Source organism: Mirounga leonina, unplaced genomic scaffold, assembly GCF_011800145.1.
Source record: "Mirounga leonina isolate KUSES-001 unplaced genomic scaffold, KU_Mleo_1.0 Mir_151, whole genome shotgun sequence".
NCBI classification, from domain to species: Eukaryota; Metazoa; Chordata; class Mammalia; order Carnivora; family Phocidae; genus Mirounga; species Mirounga leonina.
Genome location: NW_023270377.1, coordinates 69,846,732 through 69,874,280, shown reverse-complemented (window position 1 = coordinate 69,874,280; position 27,549 = coordinate 69,846,732). Strand labels below are relative to the sequence as shown.

The 27,549-nt window shown below is 37.8% G+C and overlaps 1 protein-coding gene across 2 annotated transcripts in view; it reads right to left on the bottom strand.

Moving 5' to 3' along the window:
- The window catches only part of PLA2R1 (phospholipase A2 receptor 1), a 114,466-nt gene that overhangs the window by 57,534 nt on the left and 29,383 nt on the right, over window positions 1-27,549 (bottom strand). For both annotated transcript variants that reach the window (XM_035007936.1, XM_035007937.1), the window contains 7 exons: window positions 20,439-20,612; window positions 15,992-16,105; window positions 15,317-15,460; window positions 12,853-13,047; window positions 11,427-11,584; window positions 8,029-8,127; window positions 3,395-3,507 (listed from right to left, as the gene is read on the bottom strand). In XM_035007936.1, the coding sequence (XP_034863827.1) occupies window positions 3,395-3,507; window positions 8,029-8,127; window positions 11,427-11,584; window positions 12,853-13,047; window positions 15,317-15,460; window positions 15,992-16,105; window positions 20,439-20,612 (997 nt within the window). The remainder of the gene's footprint in view (window positions 1-3,394; window positions 3,508-8,028; window positions 8,128-11,426; window positions 11,585-12,852; window positions 13,048-15,316; window positions 15,461-15,991; window positions 16,106-20,438; window positions 20,613-27,549) is intronic.

Genomic DNA, 27,549 nt, shown 5'->3' with positions numbered 1-27,549 from the left:
AGATACAATAGCACAACTGCATGATTCCATTGATGTGTTAACCTCATAGAGACAGAAAGTCGAATGATGGTTGCCCAAAGCTGGGGGCAGGGGAGAATGGGGAGTTATTATTTAATGGGTACAGAATTTTAGTTTGGGAAGATGAAAAAGTTATGGAAATGGATGATGGTGATGACTGTGCAATAATATGACTGTACTTAATGCCAATGAACTGTATACTTAAAAATGGTTATAATGATCAATTTTATGTTCTACATATTTTATCACAATAAAAAATTAACTGCAAAAATGTTTAGGGGGTATGGTGGTTGCAGGAAAGTAGCAGAGCTGTAAAAATGCTTGGAAATAATGCATATTTAAACCTAGGAGAAAATGAGATATTGCAGGACTTCTTACTTTTGGCAAAATGCAAAAAATTAAATGTCATTTGGATTATTTTATACCAAATATTCCATGGCTGATTGATTCAAGATTTAGATATATATGCGTTTACAGGATTATCCATGGTAACTCTGGAACTCAAGTTTTGCAGTCATGCCCTATCTGGAAGTAAAGCACCCAGGCCTGAAAAAATTTTGTAACAGTTAGCAAGAAAATAACAGTCTGTTAGTCCACAGTAAGGGTCTGTTTTTCTTTCCCTCTCTATTCCACAAAGTGTTAAATGTCCTAGACCAGGAGCAGTTGCCTGATAACAAAAGAAATACGTAATTTGTAGCAGGTGGTTCTAATTGTGCCCATCAAATCTGTCCTCAATTGTGCAGAAGAGTGGAAAATCAATTAGCAACTACAAGCTTGAGCGCTGGTGAGTGACAGGAGTGTCTTAACGCAAACAGGAAATCAGTAATGGAAGAAAATGATTACCAAGGCTGCTAGTGGAAACTCCTGGATCTGAGGAGAATTTCCATCTACTGTCCAACCTTCTCAGACAAAAGATGCTGTTGAAAAATTTTGTTGTGCCTTGTCACTCAAAGAGTGGGGTGTAGTGTGGGTCTTTGTTTCTTACCTGATGGAGTCTGTGTAAATAAAAATTAAGAGCACGGGGCCCTTTCTTTCCTCAACGTGCATGTCCTGTGTTGGAGTCACTGCTTTGGGTGTAGACGTGTTTGCAGGGCAATGTACACGCGTGGTAACTGTCTGGGAGAGATGCCTCACTGGGCCTAGTGGAGAGCACTGCAGGAGCTTGGCTGTTCATTGAGTAGCATACTAGCACAAGGTTGCCTGGGTGGGCATACGAGCTTGTGGATGGAATGACAACAAACTTATCGATGCTATAGTTCTGCTTTAGAGTTAGACCACATATTAGTATTGGCTACTGAATACAGTTTATCAAGAAACAAATCATTTATAACATACTCTTAGATCCAGTTTTGGAGGAAATGGAACCAAGGAGATTTTTTTTTTTTTTTCCAGACACTTTCCGTTATTTGTAGGAGATCTCCATTCTTAGAAAATGAAGACTTTGAACGCTAACAGATTTCTGCCTTACTTGGATCACTGTGGCATTATAGGTTATCTGTAATGTCACTTTGTTGTTTTGTTTTTTGTTTTTTGTTTTTGTCAGAAAGAGAGAGTGCACAAGCAGGGGGAGCGGCAGGCAGAGTGAGAAGCAAGCTCCCTGCTGAGCAAGGAGCCCGATGTGGAACTCGATCCCAGCACCCTGGGATCATGACCCGAGCTGAAGGCAAACGCTTAACTGACTGAGCCACCCAGGCATCTCTGTAGTGTCACTTTGAATTTTCCATTTATTGCGTTCTTCCACTTTCTTCACTTGTTTCATATTTCTATGTTCTATCTCTTCAGCTGCTGGCCTGCAAGTGGCACCCGGACAATTACACCAGGCCTTTTATTTCTTTTGTACAGCATGCCAGTGTTTGATATGGTGCCTCTCACAATATAGATATTTAATAAATAATTTTCTAATAAATGCTTGACTATTGGCTTTTTGCATTGTCAGATAGCATATGAAAAGTAATTAACACAGTGCCAGGTATGTGACAGGTATTCAATGAATATTACACAAAAAAAGAAAAGAAAGAATAAGACATAAGAAACAGGTGAAACAATTACACTTATTTTCTTCAGTGAAAAACATAATTAAGTTATAATTAACAAAAGAGCATAGCTTCATTGATCAGACTCCTGAATAAAGCCCAATGTTGGCTCACTTACTGGAGGATTTCTAACCCAAGGTGTTCTTGAAACATTTTGGGTGGGTGGGCAAGTTGAAGATAAAGGCTTCCTTCTGCCTGGCAGCTGGGAAGAAGGAAGGTAGAACCAAAAAATAACACTGAGATACATCAAGGGTGGTGCTATTCCTGAAAGAAGGGTCTCCTGAGCACAAAATATCTCACTAGGCAATTTATTTTGCCAACTGCTGTCGATCCAGTCGTGGGTGTGTGTGTGTGTGCGTGCGTGTGCGCGTGCATGTGTGTGTATGCATTCTGTGCATGGTTTGAAGGAAAGACTGGGAAAGAAAGTGAGAGGTAAGAGGAGGAAGGAAATACTGGTGCCTTTGAATGTTGACTTCCTCTGTGAGGAGAGCAGAGAAAGCAATAATTCCTCCTACAGATTAGACCTAGGTGTGAAGAGTCTCTACATAAAACCACAGTGTCAATTGTCTTGTTTCCTGATCTTCAGTGGATATTTTTAAAGGCAATGGCCTCAGTAAAAAAGCAAGTGACTAGCTTTGCAGGTACAAGTTCCCATGCAACCACTGAAGGATTCTACCTTGTTTCTGTCTTCAGCTTGGAGGAGTCGGTTTCCCAGCCCTCATTGTTCTCTTGGCATTGATAGTGACACTGAGGTCACTTCTGCTGTTGGTACTTTTATTCCCTATTACAAATCTATAGCATGTTGCAAATTCTGTGGAGTGTCAAAAGGACACAGTTTCTCTGTTAGTATGAAGAAGACACCTGTGCACAGAGAAGTCTACATCTAAGCAAATATAGAGCTAGGAAGCAATGGGGAAGCATTTGAAAATCCTCCACAGTTTAGCTATACTTTCGTTTAAAAAAAAACCCCACATAACTCACACACATTACATTAAAAACATACTTAATTTTAAAATTTTTAAATAACATACTTCATTTCCATTACAAACCTTTAGATAAAATCTAAATATAATTGAATACATTAGCAAAGCTAAATAATTAATATATCTTTATGGAACATAAAAGTCATCTTAAATTTTCTCTTTGTTACTCAAAAATTGATTTAAGAATAACGGTGTATGATTTAAATTCATCTCGATCAATAATTTAAATAATTTAATACTCTAATGTACAGTACACTTTCGATTTTGACAAGTTACTGATTATGGCTAGATTTTACCATCCCAGGAGCCCTCTTGTCAAAAAAGTACAGTCATGTTTCTGATAGAAAATTTCTATCTTACCTATTTGTAATGGTTACAAGTGCAGGAGGACAGTAATAACCACTGGAGGCATGGTCAAAACTTCGAAGAACAGTGTCAATTTTGTAACAGAATCCACCATGTCTCTCCCATCCCTTAAAAAAGGAAATAGAAAATTAAGGACATAATCTGATTTAAACAGCAAAACATTGTTTTTGTGTATTCTCACTCAAAAGTCAAAACTTGAATTTCTGTCTTGAAATCTTTGTATGTATCCTACCTGGTAATGCCATTAGCTACAGCCACGTCTATATTTATTTAATTAATGATTAAAACCTAAAAGTTTTAATTAATCTGAAATCTTAAAACCTAAAACAGATGAAAACAAAGGGGCACTCACTCAAGATCTCTCTCTTTCTCTGTCTCTGCTCAGACTTACAAAATTTCATACCAATGGTTCCTGCAGGTTGGTAGAAGTTAAGAGTGTTGGCTTTGAAGGCAGAATGCCTGGGTTTGAATACTGGCTCTACTACTGTGAACTTTATTTAGTCTCTAAATGTCTGAATTTTCTCCTCTGTAAAATGAAGATAATAATAGTATCCACGGAGTTGTTCAGAATGAAAGGGAGACAGTGCAGGCAGAGACCTTAAATAGAGCCAGGAACTCAATATGAGCAAAGAGGACATATGTATCGAGATAATAGTGTATGTTTTTTTCAACTTTCTTTCATATTACATATTTCATGTTACCCCACTAAGTTTCACTGAGGTTAGAGATCTGGATAAAGTCATAAGCTAGTGGACAAGCTGTCCTGGAACCCAATTCTGGTGTAATCCATGATGGTCTTAGCTAGATCATAATATTTCCAAATAGAAACTGGCTAAAATATATATAAATTATTCCTAAATCAATCAACTGGCTATCCTTTGAGAGAAAGAGAGCAAGTTTTGGCATTTAAACAAAAATAATAAATGCGTAGCTCCATGGCTCCGCCCTGAGAGCAATGAGGGGTGGCTCTGTTCTTTAAAATCATATACTGCAGGAGACATGCATTCACTAGTCTTCTATACTTAAACTGAGTTATTTTAGTCCCCTTCCAGTATTATAAAATCACATCACTTACATCTATTTTTATGTATTCACAGGGTTTTTTTTGTATTCACGAGATTTAAAATACACTTTATTCTGTGTCTTGCCAATACTTGCCAGATTTTGATCAGATATAAAATGATTTCTGCTATATTTCTTATAAAAGGTCTCAGTCTTGCAGTAAAGAAAACCTTATTTTAGAACTCAGCAATTTTAGTTCAAAACATATTATTAAATGAGGTGTGGATCACAGGAGTTCCACATCCAGCCAGCCAGGATGTGCTCTGAACTCACTCCCTTAACCTCTCCCCATAATCTTATCTATGTGAGTAATTGACAGCTCCAGACAGAAACCCCTGGATCACTCTAGATGGGGTGGGAGGTTAGACGGCTTTTCTATCTGGAAGGACAGGCGGAGGAAGGCTGACAATTTGACCTTTCTAACAAAGTATTCCTTCTTCATTAGTAGTTTTCAGATCACAGGCTGCTTAGTAAAATAAAAAATCCGAGAACTGAACAGGCTCAAGAAAAGTGGCAGGGGGAGGAATGTGGCATAGTAATAACCAGAAAAACAAAGACTCTTTACTACCAGCCTTTGTCCATACAATGAAAGTGGGAAGAAAAATTGACTGTATCTGTGAATATCTTTTGTACATGAGGCGCCATTTCATTTTAAATGATGATGATGACAGTACTGAAACAATTGCTCATATTATACAATCCCAAAAAACTCAGAGGGAAAAAAGTCTTTTTTTTTTTTTTTTTTTTTGCTTTGAAATTATCAAAAAATCCCCCCCTCCTTTATGTAGTGCCTTTCATTCCTGTGACTTATTCATTCCATAACTGGAAGGCTGTATTTCCCACTAACCTTCACTCATTTTGCCCAAGACTGCCCCGCCACCCCTGCAGGCAACCATCTAGTTTGTTCTATATATTCATAGGTCTGATTCTGCTTTTTGTTTGTTTATTCATTTGCTTTTTTAGATTCCACATATAAGTGAAATCATATGGTATTTGCCTTTCTCAGACTTATTTCACTTAGCATTATACTCTGTAGGTCCTTTTCATGTTAGTGCAAATGACACAATCTCATCCTTTTTTATGGTTGTGTAATATTCCTCTCTGTGTGTGTTGGGGGTGTGTATGCATACACCACATCTTCCTTATCCATTCATCTATTAATAGACACTCAGGTTGCTTCCATATCTTGGCTATTGTAGATAATGTTGCAATAAACATAGAGGTGCATATATCCTTTATTTTTGCTTTCTTTGGAAATACCCAGTAATGGAATTATTGGATCACATGGTATTTCTATTTTTAATTTTTGAGGAACCTCCATACTGTCTTCCAAGTGGCTGTGCCAGTTTGCATTCCCACCAACAGTGCATGAGTCCTTTTTTTCCACATCTTCACCAACACTTACTATTTCTTGTGTTGTTGATTTTAGAGATTCTGACAGGTGTAAGGTGATATCTCATTGTGGTTTTGATTTGCATGTCCCTGATGATGAGTGATGTTGAGGATCTTTTCATGTGTTTGGTGGCCATCTGTATGTCCTCTTTGGAAAAATGTCTATTGAGGTCCTCTGTCCATTTTTAATTGGATTATTTGGGGATTTTTTAGGTGTTGACTTTTGAGGTTCTTGCATATTAACTTCTTATTGGATATACCATTTGCAAATACCTTCTCCCACTCAGTAGGTTGCCTTTTTGTTTTATTGATAGTTTCTTTCACTGTGCAAAAGGTTTTTATTTTGCTGTAGTCCTAATAGTTTATTTCTAATTTTGTTTCCTTTGCCTTAGGAGACGTATCTAGAAAAATGTTTCTACTGCCAATGTAAGAGAAATCACTACCTTTTTCTCTTCTAGGATTTAAAGGTTCTGGGTCTCACATTTAGGTCTTTAATCCATTTTGAGTTTATTTTTGTGTGCTGTGGGAGAAATATTTTATTTTATTTTTTGTTTTGTTTTGTTTTAATGTTTTATTCATTTATTTGACAGAGAGAGCACAGGCAGTGCTAGTGGCAGGAGGAGGGAGAGGGAGAAGCAGACTCCTTGCTGAGCAGAGAGCCCAACGTGGGGCTCGATCCCAGGACCCTGGGATCATGACCTGAGCCGAAGGCAGACGCTTAACAACTGAGCGACGCAGGCGCCCCTGTGAGAAATATTTTATAAGTTGGTTTTGCATGTACAAACTGTTTAGAGAAGTGCACTGAAGCAGTTGGCTAAAGGGAAGGAAATTTTGAAACCATATTCATGGATTGATACATAAAGAAATTAATGGGACTTTCATCATGAAGTTAGAGAACTGGCTCTGAACTCCAAATTTACTCTGAACTTTAAATACTGGTAATGCTAGCCAGAAAAGGGAAGCAGTGTACAAAAGTTTGAATAGAACATCAGTTCTATTTCTGCTGTGTAAGGAGTTAATTTCCTTTTCAACACAAATACAACATGTTGAGTTGCCTTGAAAACCACAGTAAGACATACTTTTTTTTTTTTTTTCAGTATTTCTTGTCAGATAGGGATTAGATCAGTAATCAGCTCTAAGTAATTCAGGAACTGTAGTCATTAGATACAAGGTTTGGTAGCATGTTAGCTATGACACAGGTATTATTGACCTAGAGGATGAAGAGTAATTCATACGTTTACACACTGACTAATGAATAAATTGCAGTTTCTTGGAGACATGGGTCATCACTTCATTGAAACATAAATAACTGGATTAGAAGAAAAATAAAGAATTGCATAAAAAGCCAGGTTTGGGAAATTTTTGAGATGCATACAAATCTCCAATATTTAAACCCAAATTCTTTAGTGTGTGTGTGTGGGGGGGGCGGGGATGAGAAAGAAAGAGAGGGAGAAAGAGAGAGAGAATGCATGTGTTGAGAACTTTACTGCAGGATATTGAATGTATTTAAAGAAATTTAAAACATAACTGTCTACCTTTGACTTTTAAACCTAAAGTATTAATATATCTTTTATTACTTTAAGTACTGAAAATAAGTATGTTAAGTACCAAAAATCGTTTATTACTTAAAATATGAAAGTATTTTTTATTATCTCTTTCCCAAATAATAAATATATTGCAAACATGCACTTCTTGCCAGTATTCTATTCAAAGATTTAAGTTTAAGAATAGTGAAAAGGAAGGCAGGACTCTTGAGTGCAAAAGTTCACTCTCCACCAAAGGAATGCGTTTCTTTTCACTCTGCCGGTCTTCACCTGTGAGACAGGGCATCACACAGCAGTCATTGTTTGTACAGATGGTATAACAGGATCATTTATGTTTCTAATTTCAAAAGAAAAGTAGTTTAGGTCAAAGAAGCAATGATCCTTCTCAGAGCTGTAAATCCTTCATATGCCCCTAGCTGATAATTGCTTGGTTTGCTAAAAGCAGCCCAAGGTCAGAAAAAAAAAGAGGGAAGGAAAGAAAGAAGGAAGAGAGATAAGGAGGGAGGGGAAAGAGGGAGGAAGGAGCAAAGGCAAGTGTGAGAGGGAGAGAGATTCACTTTAAAATTGCTGTTGCATAAATTATTCTAGTTATGAAGTCACTACACTAAACACAATGTTAATAGCACTTACCTCTCGACAGCCTGATTCAGTGTCAGAAGGGACTTGGCCTGCTTTCTTACAAATGTAAAAAAGTGTTTCTTCACAATTTTTAACTTTCCAGTGTCCCTCCTAAGTGGAAAAATGTTACAAGGATGAATGAATACACTTCATTATTGATGCTGATAGGCAACATCAGTTATTTTGAATAAAAATATGATTAATAATAAGTGTTTCAGGATGGAGTATATGAGTCGGGACTTTGTGTGGTCCTTAGAAGGGTTGATATTCTCTCTACATGGGAGTGGGAGGCCCCGCTTCCTCCAGACTCTCAACAATTCTAAGACACGCAATCCCAGATTGGTGGGCAGGAGAGGAGGGGCCGCTAATGTTTCTTGATAGTGTGCTAGGCCTAATGTTGGGTGATTGTCATATATAATCTCAACATTGCTGTGAGGTAGGCATTATTACTCCCATTTGAAAGGCTAGGTTTAATATTTGCATAAGGTCTTACAGTCAGTAAAATTTGGAACTAGGATTTAATATCAGACTCAGCCTGGATTTACATTAGCTGCTCTCAATTTTTCCTTTAAAAGGATGGGTTAGAGCGGTGATTCTCAATCTTTACTGTGCATCAGAATTATCTGGAAGGGTTACGAAAGCACAGATGACTGGCCCTCATGATCATTGTGTCTTATTTAATAGGTCAGGTAGGACCTGAGAATCTGCATTTCTTACAAGGTTTCAATTGATGTTGATGCTGTTGGTCGGGGGGCCACACTTTGAAAGCCACTCGGATGAAACTATCCCTGTGACCAAGTCAGAATGCTGCTTCCTCTCTTTAATCACTTCTAAGTGTAAAATCGAATGCTTTGCTACTTACATGCATAAACCTGATACTGGGGGAATGCCTGGAAGCTACCATGAGTTACCCTAGATAACATTATAATAGCTGAACTTTGTGTTCAAGCCACAATGTCCTTCTTTATTACTAATTTTCCAAAGCCCCACTCCATTTCTTCTTTATATGACAGGCGGATACTTTCACGTCTTCTAGTTCTACAGACGGCTGCTCTAACATCCTACATTAATAATGAAATACAATAACTGCTAACAGATTAAAATTTTATCTTCCCAAAGGATTTGTTATTTTAACACAAATCAGACCTTTAGGCCAAAAGGCTCACAATTCAAATTTTAAGTGGTATCTCAGGCAAGCAGGGTTTTAGGGGAATATGAATACTGTATAGGAGGCTGACACCTTCATCTGTAAGAGCAGCTCTGGAGCCCTCCCCCCTGGAGTCTTCCAGCAAACCACCCCGTTAAAGGATAGTGTCAGGCATACTGTAGTTGCTTAATAATAATTGGATGGATGGATGAATGAATAAACATTTTCCTAGGCTCTCATATTCAAATTAGGCATCAACCATGCTTAGGTAACTTGTTAATTATAATAATTATATTCATATTGAGCTCTACTTCATGGGAATAAATGTTACTTTTTACGCATCCACTATGTAAGGAGCTACTGAGCTTCCAGAAAGGGGGACACAAAAATCAGCATTGTTCTGACACATCCTGGAATATTAATACCTGTCCTTACTCTCTTAAATATAATTTTCCTGTCCAAATGTTGGCTCCTGTTCTGTGGACATGCTAAGTGAAATACCGGTGTCTGTCAAACGAAAAAGGAGAGTGTCAGTAGGAAATGAAGGTCATCTTAATTATCTCAAAACCAATGAACCAATAAAGCATCAAATATTGTAGAATAAACGGTGATGGCTTTCCACAGTTAGACCCAAGACAAACATTTAGAGAGGTCATTGTTTATCCCCCTTCAAATATGACTTGAGAACTACCTTAGCATTTAAATTGTAACTGAGCATACCTATAACAGCCTCAAAGATAATACAATGAAAGTGAGGTGCCATAAAAGTAAGTGCTTAGAAATTTTCTAAGTTTGGATGGCACAATTACTTTGTCAAGCTACTTAAGTAACATTTAATAAACTGCACTTAACATGGTATCCTGGTGATAAGAGTGAGAATGCCTACCAAATCCTAATGATTTACAACTCAACCAGTGAGTTTAGTAGCTATCTGATCAAAGAGATTAAGTCTAGTCTAAGGTATAATAAATGCGTCAAATGACTTGGGATTAAACTAATTTTGTGTAATCTAATCAGATGTTTTAGATATATGAAAGACTAGAGCGTAGAGATAAATGTGATGTTAAGACCACTGGGACCATTACATACACGTAAGGAAAAGAACAAGATTTTCCATTGAGTCACCGTTTTCAATGGGGTTATACACATTGTAGAAATCCTTTTATGTTAATAGGATAATGGAGCGTAAAAGCCATCAGTCTCTAGAGTAATTTCCTGACACTTCAGATCTTCTCCTCACATCTTCACCATAGAGGTCAATGACACCATCATCCACAAACACAGAGGTTGCTCAAGCCAAACACCTACCCTGTGCTCACCCCACATCTAATCTAGCAACAGTTTCTACCCTACAAAGGATCTTTGCATTTATCTGCTTGTTTCTATATTCACTACCCGAATTTAACGCTGGAGTAGCCTCCAAACTGATTTCTCTGCTTCCATTTTTCCTCTCTCTTATCTATTCTCTAGGTAGCAGCCACAGTTACTTTTTTTTTTTTTTAAGATTTTATTTATTTATTTGAGACAGAGAGAATGAGAGAGACAGCACATGAGGGGGGGTGGTGGTCAGAGGGAGAAGCAGGCTCCCTGCCGAGCAGGGAGCCCAATGTGGGACTCGATCCAGGGACTCCAGGATCATGACCTGAGCCGAAGGCAGTCACCCAACCAACTGAGCCACCCAGGCGCCCAGCCACAGTTACTTTTTAAAATGTAAATCAAACCATGCCCTTCATCTCCTTGAAGGCCCCTTTTCTCATTCTATACCAGGGCTCTAAGCCTCACGTTTTTCAATTCCTCCTGCCCTCTCTCCTGTAATCCCCTCATCAGTTCTACTTTCAAGCCACACTGGTCTTCTTTTTGATTATTAAACATGGCAAACCTTAGCCTTCCTTTGGACTTTTATACTAGCTATTGTCCCCTGTCTAGAATGTTCTTCCCCTGCGTCTCAAGAGTTTTTTTTTTTTTTTTCCTAAGTCCCAGCTTAAACGTCATCTCCTCCGAGAGCCTTTCCTGACTGTCCTGTCCGAAGTAGCAGCCCCAACCCAAGTTTTTCACCATCGGGTCACCTATTTCCTCAAAGCTAACATCACAACTATAATTACCATGTTTTTCCTGTGTGCACGTGTTTACTGCCTGGCATGGATGCCCCAGGAAGAGCAGGGACTGTGTCTGTCTTGGTCTCTGCCACAGCCCAACTCCCTGATGCACGTGGTCCTCAATACAAGTCCAGCAAAGTGAGCATTAAACAAACAAATCAACTTACAGATTGCTCTGCTGAGACACATTGCTGGCTTCTATTTGGAAAAATTTGGGGCTCAAGTGTGTGCCAATTAGTAAAGGTGACTGAGGAGCCATTAGACCATTCAAAGGAAACTGGAATTTTATTGCTGCTCAAACCAATCCATGTTTCTGATGCATTTTCTGTAAGAGATAAATGTAAATTACAGGAATCCTATTATATGCAAAGGAGATAATGCACTGGGCCTGTTACAAATGATTTCTTCTTTATTTCTTCATACAATAAAACCTGTTTAACTCTTGGTATAAAATATCTACTTAGATCTTTTTCTACTACCCCATCTGCTCAACACAGACCTTGAAAGTGGGACAGAATGTGATCTCAAGCCAATGCAAGGACAAAGCTTAAAAGCAAGTCAGATTGCTGGGACTCTAATTAGTTCCTGCTACTATATGAAAAGTAGATTTGAACAGTATAGTTTTGCCTCTGCTTAGAGAAAGGAAAAATAGGAAGGTCAACTGGATTAGGAAAAGGGCACTTTAAAAAAAACCCTTTACAATATATTTTTTCTTGCCTTTTTTTTTTTTTTTTTTGCCATGAGAAAAAAGGAGCAGAAACTCTTAGAAGCATTAAAATGGGAGCAATGGGGCTGCTAGAAAAGTAAATAAAGTTTGACAGCCCAGGTAAGGTGAAAAGACCCTAGGAGGCTGAGAGAAATGTTCAAGTGCCCCTATTGAGACAGAGGCAGCCACAGGATCCTTTTAATCTCAAATGCAGGAGGTGAGAAAAGTGACAGAGAAGGATTTTTGTTTTCACTCTAAACTAAAACCTAACTTTCAAAAGGTCACCAGAGTAGACTCTGGAGATTTTTTTTTTCATTAAAAAATTTTTTACTCTAACTTGGTGATTTCAATGTTTTTTCAACAGAATTCTATGTCAAATATATGACATAGGGGGAGACCTGCTCTGATGGACAAAAGGTGGGTGGAGGCTTAGGAGCTCAGAATTTCTGAATGTGGCACACAGCTTGCAAACCACCAAACTGAATAAATTTTCACTGGTTAAAGTTATTAAAATCTGATTATTTATCTCAGAAATTCCATTATTGCTTAGATTACATGACCACAGCATACTACTGCTATGTAATGGCCATAAGGCTAAATTGCAGGTTTAAGTTCTTTTATTAAAAGTTTCTGGAAATGACCTTTGCCCTTAAAAAAAGAAAAAAACCAACATCTAATGTATCTGGTATATGTAAGGTGTTACAAAATTTCTGAGCATTTATTTTATAAAAATTCAATGAATTTGCATTCCTGAATATTATTTAGAAACTTGAGATATATGTGCCATAATCATTTTTAAATAGCTTAACTTCTTTTCAACTCCACTAATAAAGATAGTGACTACATTATATTTCATACCTCTTAAATCAGAGACATTTGGCACTTACCATCTCCAAGGAGGGTTACAAGAAACTCCACATCTGCTAATGAAGCAATGTTTATCAATGTACTGTTATCAGACTGGCAAGAATGCAAAGCTTCCTTCCAGGTCTTTTTTTCTTTCTGAAGTTTATAGCAGTTACGACTGTGGGGATTCCAGCCAGGCTCACAGTGGGTAACATAATATTTCCAAGCACCTTTTTCTTTTTAAACCAACAAAAAACAATGTCATTTTCCACAATTTTTAAAATGTTACTTATTAGCCTTAATATAAATTGTGATCACATATGATTACTTTAAAAATTTGAAAAACAGGGGCGCCTGGGTGGCTCAGTTGGTTAAGTGACTGCCTTTGGCTCAGGTCATGATCCTGGAGTCCCTGATCGAGTCCCGCATTGGGCTCCCTGCTCGGCAGGGAGCCTGCTTCTCCCTCTGACCCTCCCCCCTCTCATGTGCGCTCTCTCTCTCATTCTCTCTGTCTCAAATAAATAAATAAAATCTTTAAAAAAAAAAATTTGAAAAACAGAAGCGTATGAAACAATAACATATAAACCATCTAGATCTTCAGAACTGAGAAGGATTCAACATATGAGCTAGATCTAGATCTAGGATCTAATGGATCTCAGTGACTCATTTTACAGATGAGCTAAGGCACAAAGAGGTAAGGAGACTTGGTAAAGGTCATACAACCCAAGTGAAGAGTTAGGGCTAGATGTAAAATTCAGCAGTTAGAGTTCTGCATTTAAAAAAATCTTTTAACACTGGAAAAGGAGTATTATGAAAAACAGTTTAAATGGCATTCCCAAGATTTTATGTACAGTATGTGGGTGGGGGTAGATATTTATCCTCAGCTGAAAAAAAGCTTGAAATTCTGGTTACTTCCTCCAGAGCAGAGATGACAAATAGCTTTCACTTTTCGGTCAGTCTGAGTGTCTGTGTTGTCCCTCTGGGTTCATATGGACACTGGGTTAGACTTACAGGAAAATAGCGCCATGATGCTTTGGCACTGGGAGGGAAGGAGGTGGTGTGTATGTCAAATTTGGGCTCTCCCTTTCTGGGAGCTTGTCCTCAATCTGATAATTAGCATTTTTACTTTATTTTGTTAACCACACGGAGTGCCTACTTTAAGCACTAATTTAGTTAGACACAACTCCAGGGCTATTTGGGAAATGAGACATTGTTTTAAAATTGCTCTGGGATGCTGACAGCAATTAGAATCACAGTCCAAGAATGTTAGAACATTTCGGTATCATCTATTCCAGTGGTTTTAAACTAAATAATATAGTCACGGAACCCCTTTTAAAAATGGAACCTTTAAACTTCACTCTACGGGTAAGAAAAAAGTAAAAAAGGAACTTCTCTGATTGAACCAAGGGTGGAGCCAAGCCAAGAACCCAGAGATCCTGAAAACACAGTTTGAAGACATTGGACTAGATCATCAAAAGAATTTGTTAAACCTGAAGCAACAGCAAATAATCCAAACTAACAACTTAATTACCCTCATTTGTGGTCTTTGGACCTCAACTGGTAGATCCAGAGAGTAAATAAAACAGAAGAAAAGAAGGATGGCAGGAAAGCATAAGAAAGAAACAAGGAAGAAAGGAAGAAATGGACAAGAGAAGAAGGAAGAGATGGAAAGGAACAGCGATAGAACGTTCTCGACATAATGAAAAAAAATCTCCACGTTAAAAAAATGGCACAATGCTTCTTCTTCCCCCTATTCTACCATACCCTTAGTCTTAGCCACTTAAAGGAAAATGAAAGTTCAAGTCTGGTTGTAAGGAGTAATATTTAAAAATAATAATTCAGCTTATTATTTTAAATCTGGAGTTGTTTTTAATTATGCTGGTAATGATTCTTTAAATATGGTTATATTTTTATTTCTACTTTCTGAGTTAAGACATTAATTCCCACAAAAACTAAAAAAGAGTCAATATACCTTAAAAACAAATAATTGGGCTCCAGGTATTAGATTGTAATTAGGTGGTATTTAAGTCTTTGTTGCATATAAAAGTTTGTATGTCATTTCAAGGAGGATAATAAGAGATACAGAGTGTGATAGGAGATAAATGAAGTAAAGAATTTTATAAAGCTATGTTCTAATTTGTATTTAATTTCTAAGGTAACAATAAATAAAACTCAAAACTAGAATAGAAAAGGAAGCATATCTTGTCTATCTCATGCAGAACAACTAAGAATGCAAATTTTTAAAAAAGAAGCAGACAATGTTTTCAACACCTAGGTTATTTTGCTTTGGTTTTTAAAAAAATTTTAGTAAAAACTAACAAATGCATTTGTTAAATTCATGGTGCCTTTGGAATAACAGATGTTATCTACTTACATATATTTATTCATATAGATATAAAAACTAGCCTTAAATTATTAATTATTAGCAAAAATGTAAAGGAATTTGAATATATTGAGGGGACAAATAAGCAACTCATAAAAACAACTTAAAGTAAAAACACTTACCAATCTCTTCTTGATCAGTGTGGTTTAGATATTTTTTACATATATAAGGCAAGGCGGATTCACAATCCCGACTCCTCCAGGCATTTGGCATAAATGAATTAAATGTTCCACACTGATATTCAACAAATGGCTCAAAATCTATTTCTGAAAAGACAGTGTGTGTGGGTGTTTAATGTCAGAGGCAAAATCAGTTTAATATATATTGATGTCATTTTATTTATTCAAATATAATATATTTGATATATATAAATGTAGTTTTTAGCATCAAGGAGATAGCCCTTCTCTTTGGCATGTATGGCAAACCCTATAAGATGTCATATTATATCTGTGGTTTTGCAGTTGAAGTCCATACATGACAATGAAATGATTTCCCAAAGATAACAATAGCTGATTTTATTGTTTTAAGGAAATATTTTGCCATTTGTTGCTATTTTTAGAACAGCTGACGGGAGTCTTGGCTCCAACCCAGTTCTCCTGCAACCTTGGCTAAATAGCTTACCTTCTTGACCTCCATTTTCTTGTCTGGAAAAGCTAGGCTTATGGGAGTTGAGGCAAGCTTAAAGATGATTATAAACCCCTTTGAAATAACACGACTTATATGTATGTGGGAAATAGCTGTTGTGTAAGGGGGCAGGATCATGCGACCCGACGAAGCACATGAAGCACTGCAGGTACCTGGGTTCCAGTTCAGATAGTTGAGCGGTGTTCTATCAGACCACTGCCAGCCAGCGTTTTCATCCAGCTGATTCAGACCTATCCACATTTCCACTGCTTCACGGCCCAAGTGCTCTGAAATGAAGAGAAAAACGGAGTGTCAACACACGCAAACAAACAACCTCCTCCCACAATGTTACACTTCTTTCTTGTTTTATTATTCCTGGTGAATGCAGTCATAAGTGAACTCTAGTCCATGACAAAGGGTTTTAAGTGCTACTAAACCCCACTCTGATGCTTCAGAGTAACAAAGTCAGCCTCTGCCATCTTGAGAAACACAGCAGTCTCCTAAAGACTCACTAACAGCAATTCTTCAGCCCTGAAATGCTTAATCTAAGCATCGGAAGTGCTGCCTCTCAATGATCACCAATCCTCCCGAGGCTGCATGGTTGCAAATTTAAGACCATCTGATCTGTGTGAGCTCATGCACTTAAGGGTTTTAGACAGCAGAGGAGGACGTGTCCAGGAAGGCCACTCCAGAAAGGGCCCCTCTGTCTTCCTTCCCTTGCTCTGTGTGCATGTGTGCCTGGTGGCAGACTTAGCTTGAAGGCTCCAAGCAAGGGTGGAACAGGAAGAAGTGATGTTAATCTGTACAATGGGTATATGTATGTGCCCATAAAATTTTCTGCACATTTCAATATTTTTTAAGTATTTCACAGTTAAAAAATTGAACAATGTAAAGAAGCTTTTCTTTAGGGATCTGGCAAGGAAGAGAAAAGCAGATAAGTATTGTTGGTGAATGGAGGCAAGTCCTCAAATTTAAGAAGGTATGCTAAAGCAAGCAGGGAGGGGGCTGTCCAGTGTGAGAGCCAGAAGGAGTTGTCTGACCAAGAGGAGAAGCATAATCCAAGGGACCAGAGTATCCAGAGGGATGGATAGCAGGCTGGAGCCATACTCTGTTGCATCTTCAGCCTGGGTTGGGAGAAGGCTTTCTGGCAGGCTGCCTCCATGGCCCCTGCTCCAAACCACTGGGTCACAGCTCCACACATTTTAATTTAACCCCATTTTTGTTATAGGTGCTATGTATAAACATGTACATTGGCATGCTTGTACTGAAAAACATGGTTATCAGAACTGTAGGATTAGGGGAAATTTTTCTTTGGTTTTTCTTTTGTTACATGAATTTTAAAAAATGATTCTAGAATAAGAGAAATAAACATAAGAAATAAAAGTCAGCCCAACATGTAGAAGGCCAACCAGGGAGAAGTATGTAACAGAAATAAAGGGATGGTTATTTTTCCGACTGGATAAAAAATATTATATAGCTGTTTAAATGATGCTTTTTAAGTATTTAAAATAGAGATTTTTATTAATATTGAGGGTAAAATGCAACCTACTAAATTAAAATGTTAATAATGTTTCTGGATTTGGGGATTATGGCTCCCCAAAGAGAGAATGGACTCACCAAAACTGATCATATACAATGCCAAAAAGAAAGCCACAATAATTTCAAAAGAATCTACACAGTGTATATTATGGTCTACAATTATATTTCAATTATTTTGCTTTAAAAAAATAAAAGCACTGCCTTTAAAATTCCCCCAAATTATTACAGAATAAATTTTTAAAAAAACAGTGTCAGAAACGTAGTGAAAGTGACTAGTTTTGTGACACTTTCAAATGTCGCTATTTAATCTTTTAACCTATAAAAGGGAGCATTTTTCTCTTCCTCTTATGGTTCATCTGCTTCAGAACCCAATATATTTTGAGCCAGTTGCAGGTGCCCTGCCCGAGACTGAGGCCCTGACAGTTAAGACTTATAGATAGGGTGACTGTCCCAGTTTGCCAGGAAAACTTATAGTTTATGCTGGTAGTTTCAGCATAATTACTAATCGCAGTCTCTTTTACTCTCAAAAGAGTCTCAGTTTGGATGATTGGTTGTAGGATCACCCAGATTATAAAGATCAGTGTATTCACATAACAAGCCAGCAGCATCCTCTGTGATTGAGCATTTCAGTACAATATGGGAAAACTGGAAGAACCTATCCCACTTAGAAAGAAAGGGGGCTTTATAATTTTGAGACCCCAGAAATCCCTAAACAGAAATGGCATACCATTCACAGGTCCCACCCTTCCAAGATCCTGCCTCATTTACACGGAGTCTCTTTCTGATGTCGATCCGATTAGTCCTTTCAGTAACGCTATCTGATTAAATCATATAATGGGTATCATGATGACAGGACGTGACAGGGAAGATGGATTGACAAAATAGAGAAATTTTCACATTTCATATCAGTGCAAGTGTCAAGTGATATCTTCAAATAACCTAGTTAAAATACTTAAATAATAATTATTCTTATCTTAGAGTTGTTTTGAATACTCTCTGTGCAGTTGTTTTAACAATACACATAAAAATCACTGCGTAATTTATAATCTGTGTTTAAAGTTACAAAAACATCTATCTAGCTTTACAACTAAATTGGCTCACAATTCTGTAATAATAAATTCAAACCTAAATTCTTTTGGATATTTCTTGGCATTTGTGACAGCTTAGATAATTCCTTATATCATAGTTAATTAATGTTCACCAGCGATTAGAAAGAAACTAGACTATTCTCATTATTAAAAAATACTTTGGTCAGGACAGGGTTCTGTCTTTATGAATAGACTTCTGTTTCCCTAAACAATCCCCCGAAGTCTAATTATAGAATTGTGGTATTTAAATCAAAGTCTCTGACATATCTGATTTCTTTCATCATTATTCAGGTTTGATGAGTAAGTCCAAACCTTCTTACTAGAAATCCTGACAGTCAAGATAGATAACAATTATAATTCATACATGGAATGCAAAATTTTCTGTAAAAACCATTACAGGCTAATATTGATATTGGAAATGGGTGATTTCCTGCAGTATGACTCACTCAAATCAAAATCAAAGTTTTGATCATAATTTCCTACTTTTGCATGTCTGTGGGGAAAGGGGCAAAACTGTGCTGTTCAAGCATTTGTTATATTCCTTCTGGAAGGTATTAATGACTTTCAAAAGCTTTAAAATGTGCTTCCTCTTTCACCCAGTGAATATACTTCCACAAACTTATAGAGAAATAATTGGGGATCTATGCCCAAGGGTAAGTGCAGGGATGATTTATGATAGCAACAAATAAATAAAAACAAAATAAATAATTTTTTTTTATCTATCAGACTATCTAATAGTAGGAGGTTAGGTACATATATTATTCCTAACCTATAATACTATGTAACCATTAAAAATTATGATGCAGATCTATATTTATGGACATGGATAGGTGTGCATTATATGCTGGTACATGAAATAAGCATCTTATCAAACTGTGTGCATAGTTGTTAAATGGTTAATACACAATGAGTGTTTGTTATGTGTGCCAGGCCCTTTTCTAAGGCTTCCTTCGCCTGCATCATAACATGTAATCCACACTGCCAACAAGTAGCACAGTTATTATTTCCATTTGATGGGGGGGGGGCGGAATTTGAGGCACAGACGGGTTAGGTCACTCTGCTGGGAAGTGGTAGAGGAAGGAGTCCAACCCAAGCAGATGGTTCTGTGGTCCCTGCCCCTAGCCATTCATGCGTTTATTCAAAACTATTGTTTATACATACTATATATGTATGTATGCCTTTATATGTTTTTTTTCTAGAAAAACATGGTTATCTCTGGATTGTAGAATGATGGGATATTTTTCTTTCTGTATACTTGAAATTTAAAAATTATTCTAGAATAAATATGTACTACATGTGAAATAAAATTTGAAAAGTGTCAGAAACTTTTAATGAGTGACTAATTTTGCCATACTTTCAAATGATTCTAAAAATTTTTAAAAAGCTGTGTGTACACATCTACAAACACATTTAATCTATAAAGAAGAAATAAGAGGATAGTTTAGGTGATGGGTAAAACCCAAGACCCAGTCCATTGGCACAACTTTTTTGACATATTATTGTCCTATCCTGTTAGTTAACATGTGTGTGCTTTTGCTTTTCTAACCAAATTTTAAGTTCTTCGTCATCCATGAGAAGGTCTATGTATCTGTGCATATTGACCGACAGGTGAGATTTTGTTTAATTAATAAATGACTTAATTATTTATTAATGGAAGCTGAATAGCTAAGATCTCCAGCAGAGCAGGGATTTGTATTTAAGTTTGGAAGTATCCCAGATCCACCTGCTGGAGTTGCAAATTGTCCTGGGTTCCTTGCTGAGGCCTCAACTTCTCTTCTTCCAGGGAGAGAAAATAAAGAAGAAATGCCCGGGTGCCAAATGGTATGGCCCAGGGGACAGGTCACAATTCTGGGTGTGAGTTGGCACTGTACTAATAAAATAAAACATTTTCTAAGGGACTTTTTCTTCAGAATATATTTTTGCATACCTGGACATAACTGTGAACAGTCATTTTAATTGCATTAATATTGGTGTGTATCATCCACCTACTTACTCTTTATGAAATTTTCTTCGTTCTCATCTGCAATACTTAGTAAAGCTCCTCCTTGCATCTGGCATGAATAATGTGCCTCATTCCAGGAAAGAGAGGAAAGCAGGTTGAATTGGTAGCAAATGTGTGAATTGAGATCCTTCTCCCAGATGGCATCACAACCCACCTCTGCGGACGCTGAAAACAAAGTCCATTAAAACATAAACTATAATCTTACTTTATCTATACAACAATGGATTTCTAAGATGAATTTGAATGGAATGATTCCAATTTCAACCTTTAAAACTTCAGTGCCTTATTGAATCTTGATTAGGTCTTTATGATGAAATATGCATTGTTATCCCACTGGTACTTTATGGTTCAACTCTTTCAAGATTTAAAGGAAATTCAAGAAATTATCAATAAAGAAAGTCCAATGCTTTCTGGGAAAATAAGAGAAGGCATTTTTAAAAGAAGGAAACAGAAAAGAAGTATTTGTGAAAATAGCATGAGTTCTCTAAAAACTGAAAGCTGTGTGAATTTAAATGTTTATTTGAGACACATGCAAATGTTGTTTCAAAAAGCTTTTTACCCCCAAATACCAAAATGCTAGGAGGAATAAAAGGGTTTATGAGTTGAAATATGAGTTTATGATGAAGACAAGTTTTTAAATAAACATTGAGAACAGGAACACTGATATTCAGTTTAAGATAAAGTTCTTTCAACCCAAACGAAAAGAAGCAAAATGTACTTGTAAAACATTGCATAGTATGCTTAAAAGTAAATTTAATGAAGTCAAAATGTGGATCTGAAATTTGAAGTTTACTGAAGTAACAGAAAATAAAGACCTAGTTCGGGTGATTTTGCTAAAATTTTAAATCAAACCCCAAGGAGAACTAAGAAGCCAAGTAATTACCTGAGATCAAACTCAGCCAAAGAATTTCAGAATGTAGAAAATGTGAAACATGCTATATCATGAGTGTAACTGATGGACAGGCAATTTGCTAAAATCTAGAATAGTATTTCCCAAAGTGTAATCTACAGAGTAAGACAACTTCACGAGCTCTCCAAGAGGAGCTGGGACATAATGCATAAATAACCTCCTCTGGTAAATTCAAAATGTACAGGAGCATAGTAAAGGCTCTGAGAAGGTCTGTGGTAAAGAAACAGCTCAATTTTAATTTCGTTGTACTTCAAACTTATTTGACAATGAAATCTTTTTTGTTTCTTTCCCCCATAATACTTAGATGGTTCCCTTGGGAATGTAGAAATTTGTTTTCATGTCTGATCACTATGTGCTTTCCCCAGAACTGAGTTAGTTAACCAGAAGTTATTAAACCACATATAAATCTAAAGTGGTCTATATAGTTCTCTGACTGCTACATGTATTTATAAACGGATCCAAGATTGAAGGAGGGCAGAAAATAAAGCTATCACCAAGTAAAACTGAAGGAAAGGAAAAGAAAGGGGGAAGGAATATTTCAGTAATCATCTTGCTCTCGTGTCTGAAATTTCCCTATTGAGAACGAGTCCTTAGAGATTGTCTTCAGTTAAAATGCTAGACCATCCCTGAGATGGACAACACAGTAAGTGTTAACAGACATGAGCTCAGCCCTGTTCATCTGGCGAAGACAGTTGAGGCCATAAGAGCGGGGCAGGGGACTGTTTACAATTTCATTGTGCATAAAAATCATTTAGCCAGCTTGTAAAGAAAATGCAGATTCCTTGTTCTTAGTCCCAGAGACTGAGTTAGTAGGTCTGGGGTAGGATCCAGGAAACTGCATTTTAAACATATTCTTGATTCTAATGCAGGTGGTTTACAAAGCAAACCCTGGGAAACACTGACTTGGAAGAAAAAATTAAAGTATTTCCCAAGGAGTGCAAGTCTGAGTAGCTCTTTACTACTAGAAGATAGTAAGATGTCAGAAAGGGAGAGATGTTGGTAGAAAATGTCAGAGGGGGAAATCGGGGGAGGATGTCAGGAAGAGAGATCTGGGAATAGGGTAACTGCCTTTCATCTCCTGCCATAAGGAAAGAGTCAATAATAAATCCTAATTATAAGCCTTCAGTTCACAGCCTTATCATGATAAGAAAAGGTCTGGAGGACGCTTCAATTGATTTCATTCCCATTTTTGCCAAGAGTTGGTCCTGCCCTTTCTTTCTTTCTTTCTTTTTTTAAGATTTTATTTATTTATTTGAGAGAGAGAGTGCGAGCAGGAGTGGGGGAGAGGGGCAGAGAGGGAGAGGGGTAGAGCGAGAAGGAGAAGCAGACTCCTTGCTGAGCAGGGAGCGGACATGGGGCTCAATCCCAGGACCCCGTTATCAGGACCTGAGCCAGAGGCAGACGCTTAACTGACTGAGCCACCCAGATGCCCTGGTCCTGCCCTTTCAATAGGACATAGATTGAACTGTGTAAACACAGCTTTTTGCGGTAACCTGCTTGAATTCTGTACATTAAACAGTTGAGATGAGAGGCTTGCAGGTGATCCTGTCTCTGCTGCAAATTATACAGCCCAGTTTTGTTAGATTTCCCTTGGTTTGGAATTATCTGTGCCAATTCTTCTTCTTCTTTTTTTTTTTTTAAAGATTTTATTTATTTATTTGAGAGAGAGAGAGGGAGCTCACGAGTGGAGGGAGGGGCAGAGGTAGAAGCAGACTCCCCACTGAGCAGGGGACCCAACGCGGGGCTCGATCCCAGGACCCTGAGACTATGACCTGAGCTGAAGGCAGATGATTAACTGACTGAGCCACCCAGGCACCCCTGTGCCAATTCTTAAGGTTAATCAAGGGGAAACTTGCAGTCAAATGTTTGCAACAGGTGCCTGCCTATATTCTTCTAACAAGTAAGTTCATCTGTCATTGAAATTTGGTTTTAACTAAAATATAAGAATTTGTACTTCCATGCACCCAGACACAAGTGCTGTCTCTTCTCTAGATGGGCCGCATGTCACTCCACGGATCTTATTTGAAGGCTGTAGGGTAACAAACGGGATGAAAGCGCCACGGTGGGCCTAGGCATTGTGGCGTACTCTCCTGATTTCCCTTCACGATCAAAGGCCTTATTTCTCCAGCTGCCAGGAGACACATCTCAGTGTTAACCTTCTTCAGGGAGTGCCTTGGCTGAGAAGTCTCTTTGCCCAATATCACTCTCCCTTCCCAAAGGCAGCCTGCAAACTATGGTCAGTGCAGGGCTATGGGTGCCTCCTCTCACCTCAACTAGGGGCAACTCCAGCTTGAGAAGCTCTCATACAGTCAGTCTAGGGGTCTCCAGGCCTGCATCACAATCCTGCACAATGCTGCTTTCTCCCCGTCCTCTCCACATGTATTGATCCTGAGAGCACTCCCCCAAGAGAGCTGCCTGTTCATCTCTGCCTCAGGGACTGCTTCCCAGGAACCCATTTGACACAGGCTCCCATCTTGGCCTGGGGCATATGCATTTAATATTCTTAGTTCTCTTGTTTCTTCATACATAATCTCTCTTCCCAAGCCACTGAAAATGCGAGAGTGAAGGCTGGTGTCTCAGGTGCATTTAATTATTCTTGAAAAATTCCACTCTAAGCCTAGAGTCATATTGTCATATTTCTTTGCATCTATGGCTGCCTTTATATTGTTGCTCCTGTCAATAAACGATGAGCTCCTTGAGGGAAGCAACTGTGTCCTATATATCTTTGTATCTCCTACTATTGGATGAAAGATTGCCAAAATCCTTTGTATGTTATAAATAGGTGATTTTTTTCCCTCCTTAAATATACCTCTCTTCTAATGAACTGAGATTTATTCATGTCAACACTGATTTTTATCATGGATTTTGCTGGGAGGCAGCCATTCCTTTTCCTTTGTTAACAGGGCTGGTTTTTCTTCCCAAAGGATACAGCTTTCCCAGGTCAACTGTTTCTTGCTGCTTGAAAAAAATTTTGAATTCTTTAAAAAAAAAAAAAATGAATTCTCATATGATTAGAGCATCTCCAAGCTACAAAGTTATTATTTTTCTCTCTTTGGTCTTTTATATACTCATCACGAAGTTATTGGATCTCTGCTCCCTGCAAAGTGCTGTGTTGGTAAATCTCATGTAAAAAGAATATCAGACCAAGTCAGGACTTCTTGCTGTACCTTCCTAATGCCTTACGCACTTCTTGGTGGCCCTGATCACAGCCGAAATTAAATGATGTATTTAATTTTGCTCGTTGATTCTCTGTTTTTCCCGATAAAATGTAAGGATCAGGAAGGCAGGCACCATGTTTCATCTTTTTCATGCTCTTCCCCACACTCACCCATCAGCATTTAAAGGTAATTGGGTAGAGGTGAATATGCTATCAAAGGAACCTGAGAAGTGCTGGCCGCAAAAGAAAGAGGAAAACTAGTAGGTGTGGGTCCTAGAAGCTCATGAAAGGAGATGGTGTCAATTTTGTTACATGTTGCTGAGTCTTTAAGTAAGTTGAGGACTGAGCGCATAGGTGAGCATGAGCACTGTTTCAACAGAGGAACCCAATCATTGGCCTTCTCTGTGCCTGCTCCAAACAGATGAGCAGAGAAAAGTCATTCTGATCAGTTGATTATCAACCACCCCCAATACTTCCTGGAAACATTACTACTTTTCTCTAGTAAGCTTGCTCTCTGGCAGCCATAATGCTCATTTCACATCTTTCCCGTTGTCCAAACCTCTTTTTCCTTCTTCCCCCTCCTCAGAGAAAAAGTCCACAGCCTCTGGACCAGTTTCTCATTTTCTCCCATCACTTAATCAATCAAACTTCTTGGAACTGCACCATCGTCTCCCTCTTCCCTCTTTTGGAGAAATTGTCTTTACATCTATGAAAGGCCAGTCTGTCCATCTATGATCTGGATCCTACTTCCTTCTGTCTTCTGAGAGATCATATATACACAATCAATTGCTTTCACTTTCCTGCATCTTCAGCCTCTCTCTGTTGGATCATTTCCACATACATTCGAAGATGGCCTAGCACTGCTCATCCTTAAAAAATAAGAAACAAAAATACTTTCTCCCTTGGCATCCCCATCCCCCCTTTTCTCTACCCCCATTAGTCAAATACTTCTACACACATACTCTCTTCAATGCCTCATCTCCCATTTACTCTTTCAAAAATAACAGTTTTATTGAGATATACTTAACATGACATAGAATTCACCTATTTATTTATTTATTTAAAGATTTTATTTATTTGTCAGAGAGAGAGAGAAAGGAGAGAGAGCACAAGCAGGGGGAGTGGCAGGCAGAGGGAAAAGCAGGCTCCCTGCTGAGCAAGGAGCCGATGCAGGACAATCCTAGGACCCTGGGATCATGACCTGAGCCAAAGGCAGATGCTTAACTGACTGAGCCTCTTAACTCACCCATTTAAAGTATATAATTCAACGATTGCTAGTACAGTCAAAGAATTGTGCCAACCATCACCACAGTCAGGTTTAGAACATTTTCATCACCCAGTACCCATTAGCAGTCACTCTCCATTGCTCCCTCAATCCCCATCTCCACCCTCGGTCCAAGGCAACCACTAATTAGTTTCCATCTTTATGGGTTTGCTTTTTCTGGACATTTCATATGAATGGAATTCTACAATATGTGGTCTTTTGTGACTGGCTTCTTTAATTAGCATAATAATTCCAAGAGTTGTCTATGGTGTAGCATGCTCCAGTACTTCACTTCTTTTTATGGACCAGTAATATCCCACTGTATGACTATACTATGTGTTATTTATGCTTTTATCAGTAGATAGACATTTGGGTTGTTTCTCTTTTTTGGCTTTATGAATAATGCTGCTATGAGCATTTGTTTATAAGTTTTTTTTGTGTGGGCATACGTTTTCATTTCTCCTGGATACATACCTAGGAGTGGAACTACAGGGTCATATGGTGACTCAATGTTTAACATTTTCTTTTTTTTAAATTTTATTTTATTATGTAATGTTAGTCACCATACAATACATCATTAGTTTTTGATGTAGTGATCCACGCAACCTTTTGAGGAACTGACAGACTGTTATCCAAAGCAGCGGTACCCTTTTACAGTCCTACTAGCAGTAGCTGAGAGTTCCAGTTTCTCCACGTCCTCATCATTTATTATTATCTTTCTGATTGTAGCCATCCTGCTGGTTGTAAAGTGGCATCTCATTGTGGTTTTTGTTTGAATTTCCCTGATGGTTAATGATACTGAGCATCTTTTCATGTGCTTATTGGCCACTTCAAATCTTCTTTGGAGAAATGTCTGTTCAGGCACTTTACCCATTTTTAATTGGGTTGTTTTTTTATTATTGAATTATAAAAATTCTTTTTATATTCTAGATATAAGGTCCTTTATTATTTATATGACTTGCAAATATTTTCTCTCATTCCATGGGTTGTCTTTTCACTTTCTTGATAGTGTCCAGTGAAGCACAAAAGTTTTTAATTTTTTTTTAAAGATTTTATTTATTTATTTGAGAGAGAGAATGAGAGAGAGCGAGCACATGAGAGGGGGGAGGGTCAGAGGGAGAAGCAGACTCCCCACCGAGCAGGGAGCCCGACGCGGGACTCGATCCCGGGACTCCAGGATCATGACCTGAGCCGAAGGCAGTCGCTTAACCAACTGAGCCACCCAGGCGCCCCCAAAAGTTTTTAATTTTGATGAAGTCCAATTTATCTATTTTTTCTTTTGTTGCTTGAGTTTTGGTGTCATATCTAAGAACCCATTGTCATATTTAAGGCCATGAAGCTATACCCCTATATATTCTTTTAAGAGTTTTATAGTTTCATCTTTTCCATTTAAGTCTTTGATCTATTTTGAGCTAATTTTTTGTAAGGTGAGAGATAGGTGTTCAATTTCATTCTTTTTAATGTGGATATCCAGTTTCCCTTACCATTTGCTGAAAGGCTATTCTTTCCCCATTAAATTGTCTTAGCAACTTTGTCCAAAGTCAATTAACCATAAATGAGGACTCACGATTTTATTTAATTTTTTAAGCTTATTATTTTTTTAAGTAATCTCTTTACCCAACATGGGGCTCAAACTCACAACCCTGAGATCAAGAGTCACACGCTCTTCCAACTGAGCCAGACAGGCACCCCTATTCAATTTTGACAGGACCAAATTGTCTTGATTACTGTAGCTTTGCATAAATTTTGAAGTCCTCCAACTTTGTTCTTT